Source organism: Bombus vosnesenskii, unplaced genomic scaffold (genome assembly GCF_011952255.1).
Source record: "Bombus vosnesenskii isolate JDL3184/JDL3185 unplaced genomic scaffold, Bvos_JDL3184-5_v1.1 scf7180000013351, whole genome shotgun sequence".
Taxonomy (NCBI): Eukaryota; Metazoa; Arthropoda; class Insecta; order Hymenoptera; family Apidae; genus Bombus; species Bombus vosnesenskii.
In genome coordinates this window covers 2,468,508-2,479,875 of record NW_022882987.1, presented here as the reverse complement: position 1 = coordinate 2,479,875, position 11,368 = coordinate 2,468,508, and the positions used below count along the sequence as shown (strand labels likewise).

The following is an 11,368-nucleotide window of genomic DNA, read 5'->3' as shown; positions in this document are numbered from 1 at the left end:
ATTATTCAAATTGCCGATGAACCCGCCAGTTGGAACAGTATTCCGCGGCGAGCACAGTAACAAGTACGTAGAAGCGGTGGGCGCGCGCGCGCGAGCAAGCCCAAGAACAACTGGAAACGGGGAGCTCTGCAGAGGAAATAATGTCGTGGGATTGTTTCGCGCGCTATCAAGGTTTCAACGAGTTGCTTCGAGGCCACGCGTCCCTCTGGATGCTGAATAAATGAATGCACCGCTGGATATCGGACGACAAATGATTCGATAGATTATAAAATATAAATTGAATAAACGAACGTGAATAACTATCGAGGCAAAAATGTTTAAGCTGTTGCTAACTGCATTGCAATGTAATAAAGATTCTGTAAGAAAATATGATAAAATACTAGATATATAAAATTCTCCTAACTGAAAAGTGGAAATATAAACAGAAAGAAAAATTTCTATTAATGTAAGAAACTACATATGCTTCATGTAAATAACTACCTATAGACGCTACAGCAACATTCCGCAGCGTGCAATATTTTCTGAAATACCCTAATATAATACTATATCCTCCATGTTAAAATTAGTAGCAATATGTTAATCAAATAATGTTGGCTTACCAATCATAAACATGTATTGAATGTACAAATCATACCTACAGTGTTCAGATCGAAAATCGATATGTTTGAGGATAATGATCAACATCATCTATGTATATTATCCATGTATGTATAAATGAGCAAATCGTTTGCGTGTACAGGCTCATCATGGATTAGCAAGATGACTAATCCCAATACCGGACGTCGGGACAAGGGTAACCGCTTTCGAGCAATACCGAAATAACGGTTATCGGCGAGAAGGCAAATTAACCTGACTGGATTCGAGACCGCTACCGTGGAAAAAATCGCAAATCACAATGGTCGATCCTTAAGTGGCCGCACGGCATTTAATTTCACTCGAGCTCGCCGTTTTTGCTATATAATTCTGATCGTTGATACCGAGCCGCGAACAAAAGCAATCCCGCGAGAATCTTGAGTAAATAGCAGGCGTGCACGTCCTCCGGTTTCTACCACGATTTAATCGCAGTCAACATTATAACCAGGACAGCGATCATGTGTAATTTCTTTATAGACTCCGAAACAGACTAAAATGTGTCAAGGAATTCGAATAGTATGGTTGCGGAAACTGTTACTTATCGTTTTTAAAGTTGTTGGATATATGAAGTTATGATCCTGTTTTACGATGTGTTGCAGAACTTTCTGTGTAAATTTTATAAAGGCATGGTGCTATTTATTACGGAACAAACGCTGAAATCTTTCCTGGCATCGTATTTAAAATCGTGCACAAGTTTAAGATTATAAAGAGAGAAAACCAGTATCTTATATAATCCCTAACAAGACTTCGGCAACTTGTATTATCGAAGCGTAAAATGTGTTTTTACTTCGAACCAATTAACTCTTCAATTTATATACTGTACAAGCTCTCTTATATATTACAGACAGAATATTACCCGAAGCACCCTTTTTTTAACACTCCATATACCTGCTGTACCGATGCAAAAATAAATACTATTATTTTTTTTGGACACAAGCTGATAGCAGAACCGATACCATGAGAATTTTAGTACCGTTCTAAAAAGCAGCATGAAAATTAATAACCGTGGCCATAAAACGCAATTAAAAACAGTGGACGTCTGGCGACCAATTTTCGGCTTAACAAGCCCCCTTTTGAGGCTAAATACGATCAAATTAGTGGCCAGCCAGTTCGGTATTTATTTCCGGTCATCCGGATGCCGGTAACCGTTCGCGCGGATTGCGGCCCGCTTGGATTCCCAGGCAAGCGAGCAAGAAATGTCTCCCAATCCCGTCCGGAAAGTGATCATCGTTGCCTCGAGTCGCACGATTAAGGACGCCATTCTCCGTCTCCCTGGTCTCGCGACCAGAGAAAAGAAGCTTCAAAAACGGCCTGGTCGAGTGTCATCGTTGCCAGGTAGAAGATAAAATCGGCCAATCTACACAGAGACCTCTTTCCCCCTTTCTTTTTCTCCTTTTCTAAGGTGAGTCGATAAAAGGCGCTTTATACGAACGTTACTCTGTCCACGCGGTTGGGGACAGTGAAGAAAAGGGCAGCGACAAGAAGACGACGCGTTTTGAACGGTGTAGAAAGAGAGAAAGAGATGTTCGTTCGTTTTAATCGCTAATCGCCAATTACCTGAAGCGTCCCGCGCCCGAAACCCCCAGAAGCATTTTAACGAGCCGCCGTGTCGCCCGGTCCGGAATTTTACTTCTGCCTGGTCGGCTTCCAGAGCGTCTTCCGAACCAGAGGCCACGGCGCATTCACGATATCTCTTCTCTCTCCGTTCTCGCTTTACAAGCCTTCCTCGACCATACGACTGGGTCGCCCCTTTCCGGCTGCCTCGATCTTTACGTAGGATTCGAGTCTTCTTTCACGTGTGTGCGTGCGTGCACCCGTACCAATTAGCGCATACTTCGGCCCTCGGTGTTCGGCTGGTCCTAACGTTGGCCCAGTCGGTCGCTTTCGGTGGCCAGAGTCCAGAACAGAAACCGCGGCCACGGAATGGAACGAATTGTTCCAAGGTTGTTGTTTCACATTTCGGCATCTTCTGAAAGTCTTAGCTTCCGAGGAGAAAGGAAACTATCGCGCGGTTCCTATGACTGCAGGTTGCAACGGACGCAAATGGTCAGCTTGTTCGCGAACAGGCGGCGATTACGGATTATCACGGGCTGATGAGAAAGAATAGGGATGTAAAAGGTGTAGAGCTACCTGGGATTACGCGGTGTTTCGGATACACTCGACGACACCGAGTAGCGGGATTATCACGCGGCTAGCAAAAAAAGTGGCGGTTTTGCGACGAGGCTTCCCTTTAGATTTTCGTAACGGTTCTGGCAAGCTGTTTCACGGCGCAAGATTAAGTATACACCACTGTGGGAGCTAAGTAATAACTGCCAATGGAATTAGAGACGCTGTACGGTCGCGTATGCTAGATGGGATATACGTGACTATACGTCGACGCGATTTTTATCGGTAGACTGATGATGGGATATCTATAGACACGGAAGCGAAGTATAGGAAGAGAGTCATTGGTGTATCGGTGTTTAGATTCCCCTTGGAGAAAATTGTCGTAAGAGATAATCCATCGACGCGCTAACTCGATGATGCTGAGAATTTGTAGGAATAAATAGATACATGTATAAATTCACCGATGTCATCAATCATACATCGTACTCGCGATTCGATTGTTACGCATTCGATCTGTCATTCACTCTCGACGTACTGAACCTCCAAAAATTCCCGGTATGAAAATTATTACATACATGTAAAATATCATCCTACCTTCTTCTGGATCTTCTGTCGATGCTAATCATTTTCAACACCATCCAATTCCAAAATGTCCTGTTTCGGTGGTAGCGACGATCAAATCTACATGGTCGAAATCCTGATTCACAAGTTGACGTTGACAAAGAGTAAAATCAAGGACATCGGTGAATATCCAGTTACAGTGAAGGTCTCGTTTCTTGATTTCCCCACATTTGAGATTACGCAGCACGACTTTTACTCGGTGAAACCACCACCACCAACCGAGGATGGCACCTTATACTTCATGATAGGCAGAAGTTGTCTGTTTATCAAGCAACCGAAACACCTGGTAGCAGAATTACAATCAACTGCGATGAAAGTCGGTGTGTTTCGCCTTGGGGACACATATCCCATTGCTGAAACCGAAATAACGTTACCTGGTTGTTTATGTGATCAAGTAGCAATGGCTCAAAACGATCCAGAAAATCTGCCAAAACCGTTCAAGGTAAAAGGTAGTTTCAATCTGCTGGATCCTGGCGAAAATCCCTCAGGAACATTGGAAATGGAAATGAGGATGTCGTGTTTCGGTAGCTCGATCATGACTCACTATGAACTACATCCTAAGTTCTTCGCCTTCAGGAATAAGGACCGGGAAAGAGAGTTCTGCGTTAGACGCTTAGTACCATCTAGTTATCAGGAAGGCGTTGCTAAGAATATTTCGGAGTATCCGGATAGAACGACTCTTGATGAACTGAAAGGAAAGGCAAAAGAACAACCATCAAAAAAGAAGAAAGGAAAAGGAAAGGGAAAAGGTGGAGAGGGTGGAAGGCGAGCCAGATAACAGCTTTTAAGAGCGTTATTAAGCATTAAGAGCGTCAAGGGAATTATTTATAAGATGATCACCTGATATAGGAATTCTGTTAATATGGGTTGCCATGGTAATCATAAGAGGCACATTAAATACAAAACTGACCGATTGGCGTGGTTAGGTATATAAATTTATTGGCCATAAAACGACCGCAAAATTAATGGCGCGTTTCGGCTAGTCTCTCCAGAAGTACCCGCGATTCTTTTCTAAATTCCCGTGTGCAACGAACATCGAGCAAGACAAAACGGAAAATGGCTCTGAAAAGGAAAATTGTGAAATCGAAAGAGGAACAGCTCTATATGCTCGAAGTGTTCGCCGATCAAGTGACTTTAAGTCCCGAAATTATAGACATTAATAAGGATAATTTACTCGTATGCGTGAGATTCGTCGATCTGCCAGAGTATGAGATAAGTGTCCCTCAAAGTAAAGAAAATGATAATAATAAATCACCTGGAGATTCTAAATTTGGAAAATCGTGTTTGTTCGCCAAGACTCCTAATTCCCTGATTAGAGCTCTAAGATGGTCACCTATGTATTTAGACCTGTATCGTAAAGACGTTGCTTGCTCAAACAAAAATGGTGCTTTTTTGGGAACCGCAAAAGTGTCTTTGCCTACTTGTATGTGTAAGCATGTGATTGCTTCACAAAATGACACTAACGGTTTATCTACGCCATGTACAGTAAAAAATTCGTTCGATGTAACCGATTCTAGTGGGAAAACGTCTGGTAACATAGCCGTAGTTTTAAGATTATCGTGTTTTGGAAGCAGTATCATCGAGCAATTTTCTCTGAGCGGCAAATCTTTTATGCTGGAGGACTCACCACTTCAAAAATTTCTATGTCCTTATATTCTTCCAGAAAGTTCAAAGGTTGAAAAAGATCCGAAAGATGAAAGTGGTTTGGATAAATCATTACTGAAGCGACCAGACTCTTCTCCACGTATTCCAATGGATCATCCCGCTTTTAAGACTCTAACAATGGCCGAAAAGCTCAACGATCCCAAATATCGAGAACTGATATACAAAGCCTATCCAGATGAGCCGACGTGTAGCTGCTTGCCCAAGGATCGTTCGATACATCCTATGATATGTCCATCAGGCTGTACTTATCCTTGCTGCATGAAATTAAGAAATCCCGATGTACTACTCAAGGACGAGAACAAACGCGTGGAGGATCCATTAGCCAATACTTACTGCGTTGACAATACCCTGCCTGCGTTGTACGTTCTGAAACAGGATTCTTCGTCTAGTAAACCAACTAGATTGAAAGGCGGCGGAGAAGTAGAGCAGATTTATCTGGATCCGTCTAGTTTCAGATGGATCAATTACGATACTGATCATCCCTGGTACAATGAAAAGCATAATATGGAAAGTCGACTAGAAGGTGGCGGCGAGGATAGAGATATGTCCAGCTGCAGTTGTTCCGGTGGCCCGGTTATGGTTTCGGCACAAGCAACTTCCCGAGATAACGACGTAATTCCCATCTTCGATGCTTGCACGCCTCGTATAACGTCGACTGGGACGACTCCTGGTTGCATTTGTCCTGGAAAAGATGTCAAATTTCCTAGAGGAACTGCTAAATGTATGAAATCACCGTGTTTGGGGATAGATTGCTTGATTCGAGCTTTCAAAGATGCACAAGACTTTGTAGATTCCATTGGGAAAGTACCAGGATTGCCAGGACTCGGTTTAATGGATCCATCAGAGAGTCCTTATTTTGGTAGAGATATCAGCAAAGACTACGTGCCTCCAGATCGACTAGCATCGAAGAGGAAGATACCACATGGGACTTCGCAACCAGCAGTAGCGACAACGACTCCTACTTGCACCGCTCCCTGTAGCATCAAACCTATGGACGATATGCGTCCTCACGTTGTTGCTTACTCGCCTTCGATTGCACGAGGAATCGTGCCGCCTCGGTTGGGAATCGTCCGCGAGGCTATACCTGTTTTACCAGAGGCCGGTTTACCAACCGCGCCTGTAAAACATAGGAAGAAGGAGGAGAAGAAGGACGAGAAAACGGACAAACAGAAGGAGCTCGAAGCCACGTCGTCCGCGCTGATGGACTCGGAGGTGGGTCCTTGCGGTGAACCGAGATGCAAATCGAGGAAAAAGAAGCCACCAGATAATGGTAGCGCGACCCAGAGTAGCACTCATGTCTTTTCTAAGACGCGGACCGGTGTAAAGCGTGCCGCCGCTACCGCGCCAAAAGCCCGTCGTAAAACGAAGAAAGGATCCAAACGGGACTTGAAGCGCCGTAGTCCGCACTCGAAGCAGGACAATCTGACGGTACACGCATCGATACACGATCAGCACCATGATGCTAAGACGGTGATTCGACGAAGTGCAAGGGAAAGATCTCTAGGACCTGGTGGTGATCGCTATGTAGCTGGATCAGGTATTATGACCTCACAACAGGCATTTCCAATCAGCAGACGAGTAATGCGATACGTCTACTTCGTTGGTGATTATTATCCTGGGATTCACTTCGGTCACAGAGACTGTATCGACATACCCATGAGAGTCCCGGCTAACATGGGTTGGTTATGGAACACGATGGACAAGGCGGGAAAATTGAAGCCGCGCATTGGTTGGAGGCCGGGTGCCATTGGCCGCTATTTGTACGAAATGCTGCAAGATGCGAAGGATGTCTCTATGGATGAAATAGAAGAAGAAAAAGCAGGAATAGAAAGAACTGATCGTGCTCGAGCCGATCGAGGAAAAGTCGATCGTGGAAGAGCCGATCGTGGCAGAACCGATCGTGGAAGACTCGATCGCGTAAAAATCGATCGTGGAAAAACTGATCGCACCAGAATAATAGAACGCGCGAGATCAGCACCTTCGCGGCCAAAGAGTGGCACAAGAAGACAGAGAGCCGGAAGAACTATGAGTTACCAGTCGATGCAGAAGCAATCGAAGATGGAGGGAGAAGATGAAGGATCGGGATCTCCACCGACTTTACATATTCACAGGAAAGATGGCACTTACTATGTAACGATGTATCCCATTAGGCAAGAGACATCTGCCGAGCCTCGTTTGTCCGAGCCAATGAAACCGCTGCAGTTTAAAATCGTGAAGAACAAGGACGATGCTTCTATCACGTCTAGCTCGACGGCATCTGATATGGAAATTGAATTCTCTCCTCCCGCAGCTGTAACCAGGTATCGTAAAAAGCCTGATGTTGTTCACGTTGATACCCAGGTTCGTCAGCAGGAAATTATAGACGCGTACAAAGCGGAAGAGTTTAGGAGAAAGGCCAGAAGAGGACCTAGGAGGGAAAAGAAGTTGAAAAAAGAGTCATAAAAGAGTTAAAAAGAATTCGTCTAAAACCGAACATTGAATAGTGAAATTTGAAACGTACGATATGATTACAGCATAGAATAGATAGAAACTTTTTGAACAATGGTACAGAGTGTTGGAAAGAATACATTAATACCGTTTGATATATTCTTATCTTACCTAACACAGATAATGGAATGATTTATGAATGTTACTTGAACTTGAAACTATTCTAATGCAAGTTTGAGACTGCGCATTTCAGTTTGGTATTGAGTGCGGCATCTGCAGGTCTTCAGCGCGCATGTATATCGAAATATTACCGACGGGAGTTAAACGGTTGAATTAAATCGAATAATCAGTTTCTATAGCGCATAAGAAATGGATATAAAGGCACAAGAGAAGCAAAATAAAAATATACGTCGAAGAATACTCGATGTGCAACAATTACGTATAGCAGAATGTCCGTCGGATTCACCGTGGATCAGACCCGTTCGGATACATTACCAACAAGATGGCGAACAGAAAGATTGGGATGTGGTAAGAGCACATGATGGTGTGAGTATAATTATCTTCAACATCAGCCGAAAGAAACTAGTGTTTGTTCGACAATATCGCCCAGCGTTCTTTTATACGTTTCTTCCGGAGAAACAAGGCCCGGTAGATCTTAAACAATATCCACCGTCACTGGGTTTAACTTTGGAACTTTGCGCCGGTATTGTGGATAAAGATAAACCACTTGTCGAGATTGCGAAAGATGAAGTAAGAGAGGAATGTGGATACGAAGTGCCAACAGAAGCCTTTAAATATGTCATTACTTTCAGGTGTGTTAATGGCAAGCATTTATTGAAATTTTAAAATTTTGTTGAGTAAGTTGTAGAGTAAAGAGTTGTCAATATTTTATTTCGTGATGTAAGAAATAATAAGTGAAATGTCATAGTGTCTGTATACGCGCATGTGCTGTACCTTTTTATTCTGTCCATATGTAGAAAATGTTTTATTAAAAATAATAATAATAATAACAATAAATATGTCATTTGTAATTTGTTATATTTAGTTATTTATTTTATTGTGGGTTGATTATAGGTATGTTTCCACTTCAGTCTGCAAACATACACTGTTTTACGTGGAAGTTACAGATGAGATGCATACACATCCTGGTAAGCTTAATTATAAATATATTTGTTTTCAATATTCCTTTATTTCTAAAATTATATTAGAAATAACGATACAAGCTTTAAATAAATTTATAATGTTCAATAAAATGTTTTTGAAAAAATCTTATGTCTTTTATCCTTATAAGTTTGAGTAATTCGTCAAATTAAAGGAGGGGGTGCTGCATCTGAAGGTGAACTGATCGAAGTGGTGGAACTAAGCATCCCAGAAGTAAAAGAATACATCAATTCTAAGGAAGTTCAAAGTCCACCTTGTTTATTATATGGTGTCACCTGGTTTTTAGCTAATAAATCTCAACATTGTTCTTAACTTAGAATCAAATATCTTTCAAACTTGTTCAAAATAAGTATTACTGATTGGACTCTAAATAAAAGGATTATCCTTTAACTGAGTTTATTTACAAATAACGTGTATGTACATAAATGAGTGTAAGAGAGATGTATCAAGATTGGATGAATTTGCATAAATTAACATGAAGCTAATGTTCAGCCTCATCTTTTGTGAATTGGGAACTAACCCAAGCAAGGCCCCATTTTAAATTCGTTAACAAAAATTTCAATGCCTTGGTCCATTGTTCTTCTGAATTAAATTGTATTCTGAAACGCAAGACATTCATCAAATAGATATAATTGGAAAAATCATACTGATATAAACAATAGTTACTTGATGGAGTAAGAGTTTCCTGTTGCAGAATCTTCTATCTTTCCACGATCCATTCTATATGGAAGACAGAATCCACTGTCTCCTTTTTCCACTTGTTCTTTAAATTGTTGCAAGCAATCAAGAAACGCCACCATTGCTGCATCAAATTTTGTATCCCATAGAAATTTAAATCCTCCACTTCCATATAATGGTAGTTCTCTGTGTTGATCTAAAGCTTCAATGTAACTGTGATTACCAAATGGCACTAAACGAAAACGTTTAAATGTGAGATTCATTTTTCTAGCAAGAGCTGTTAATAGCAAAGTGGTCTGTCCCCAAGCAGCGTTTATTTCACTCCAATCTACTGGTGCACTTGGTAATCTACCTAACCGGAAGGAATTTATAGTTCCAAAGTGTCCTGAGTGCCAAATATGAAATGTAGCATTGAAAACGTTTGTTTTCTTCAGTCTCTCTAGTTGTGAAGCAGCATAAGCTAACTGACACTCCAAGCTAAATAAAATTATTACTGTTAATGAAACAGAAATATGAAAGGTATATTTAATGCAACAACTTGTCATTATTACCTACGGTATTCATCTTCTGCTAATATGAGATCTCTTTTGTGTTTTGAATATTCCTTCCAATACCTTTCTTCTTCGCTTTGTAACCTTTCCCTTTCCCTTTCTTGTTGAGCTATGGCATTTTTGGTAGCAATTTCTTCCTTTCTCAATGCTTCTAATTCGCTTATCATTCTTTCTTCTTCAGATTTTACATCTTGCAATTCTTTTGTGAGAGTTTCCATTTCTATATCTTCATGACCCTGATGTTGTTGCTCTATTTCTAATTTCTTTAAGTACTCATTATAATCTGACCATTCCCCTTCAGTCATTCTCAGTTGTTGATCCATTAATAATAAAAGACTATCCGTACATTCATCACAGAGTGGATGATCAGCACAACTACTACTACTAAGGATATCAAACAATGTTGCCCGTACCTTCAACAAATAAATTCCATTAATATTTCTCGTAACTAAGTAGTATAAATTTTAAATACCTTTAAATGATGACTTAAACTTTCTGTTTCCCCAGAGTCCCCAACTAACATGAATCCATTTGTTCCATTTGCAGATTCAGTTAATTTGAATGGTGGCACTAGATGTTCCATACTTCCACTTTGGGGCTCTAGCTCACCCACCACATGTTGTTGAATGGGAACTATATTAATAAAATTAAATTAATATAAATTAATATAAATGAAATATTGATGGTGAATATAATCACTCTTAAGATATAAATAAATCATAAAAAGTCGTAGAATAGCATAATTTAAAAGTACTATTACGGGGAAAAATGTTATCTCATTTTTCTTCATAATAGAGATAAAATAAGCAATGAAACTTATAAAGTCATATAGTTCGAAATAGAAATTACCTACGTGAAAGTTCGGCTAGCGTGTGTTCTCCGAGATGATAAAAACTTGGATCTAGTCTGAGAGGTTGTAGACATCGTTGACACGCAAAATTCACATTACTTTTCATATCAACCATTTTGATGTTTGGTTATTGAAAAGTAACTTCGGCTTCCGATGAACTCGGTACACTATTTATAAATACGCATTTGACGCTTGGAAGACAGGGTCAGCTGATTTTACTTCTAGAATCTTCCGCAAGGAGACGCTGGTATCTGCGTGTATTTTCTGTTTGGCTTATAGAATTTTGTTTTTACAAATAAAATTAAAACAAAAAGATGCTGGGGAAAATTATTAATTATAAATTATATTAAGAAAAACATAAAAAGAAGCACACAAATTACGTATACTTTATACAACAAACTTTTATTGTACACAAATATCGCGGGAAATTAACTTTTAACAATAACAGAGGTAAAATTAATATTTTTATAATTTTTAATTTAAATTTTTTGTCTTAATATTATTATAATGTAAAATAAATTTAACAATTTTCAAGAAAATACCGCTTATTGAACTTTAAGTAACCAGGTTGGCCAACGTTTCCAATATTATTCTAAAAATTAGAACTGGCCGGAACAAACTACGCGCGTCATCTAGCGGTAATTCGTAGAGTAGTACGAAATTGGTAAATTAAACT

General features: G+C 40.3%; 4 protein-coding genes across 5 annotated transcripts; 3 read left to right on the top strand and 1 right to left on the bottom strand.

The window, feature by feature from the left end:
• The first annotated feature begins 3,289 nt into the window (after positions 1-3,289).
• Positions 3,290-4,357, top strand: LOC117236657. The gene has a single exon (XM_033499789.1). It carries the CDS (start codon positions 3,389-3,391, stop codon positions 4,136-4,138), a length of 750 nt encoding a protein of 249 aa, XP_033355680.1. The 5' UTR covers positions 3,290-3,388; the 3' UTR covers positions 4,139-4,357.
• Positions 4,358-4,365: 8 nt separating this feature from the next.
• Positions 4,366-7,625, top strand: LOC117236655. Its single transcript, XM_033499786.1, has one exon. It carries the CDS (start codon positions 4,417-4,419, stop codon positions 7,465-7,467), a length of 3,051 nt encoding a protein of 1,016 aa, XP_033355677.1. The 5' UTR covers positions 4,366-4,416; the 3' UTR covers positions 7,468-7,625.
• A 78-nt stretch (positions 7,626-7,703) lies between these two features.
• Positions 7,704-9,098, top strand: LOC117236659 (uridine diphosphate glucose pyrophosphatase NUDT14-like). The gene is made up of 3 exons (XM_033499790.1): positions 7,704-8,264; positions 8,527-8,600; positions 8,768-9,098. The coding sequence occupies exons 1-3, from the start codon at positions 7,822-7,824 to the stop codon at positions 8,923-8,925; spliced, it is 675 nt and encodes a 224-aa protein (XP_033355681.1). The 5' UTR covers positions 7,704-7,821; the 3' UTR covers positions 8,926-9,098.
• LOC117236656 (beclin-1-like protein) lies at positions 8,993-10,877 on the bottom strand. Of its 2 annotated transcripts, none has more exons than XM_033499787.1 (5): positions 10,696-10,877; positions 10,315-10,475; positions 9,843-10,255; positions 9,280-9,768; positions 8,993-9,212 (listed from the first exon to the last, which is right to left on the bottom strand). In XM_033499787.1, exons 1-5 carry the CDS (start codon positions 10,805-10,807, stop codon positions 9,095-9,097), a joined length of 1,293 nt encoding a protein of 430 aa, XP_033355678.1. In that variant the 5' UTR covers positions 10,808-10,877; the 3' UTR covers positions 8,993-9,094. The 2 variants fall into 2 exon arrangements, with proteins under 2 accessions (XP_033355678.1, XP_033355679.1); XM_033499788.1 differs by having other exon boundaries at positions 10,692-10,814.
• Positions 10,878-11,368: the final 491 nt, after the last annotated feature.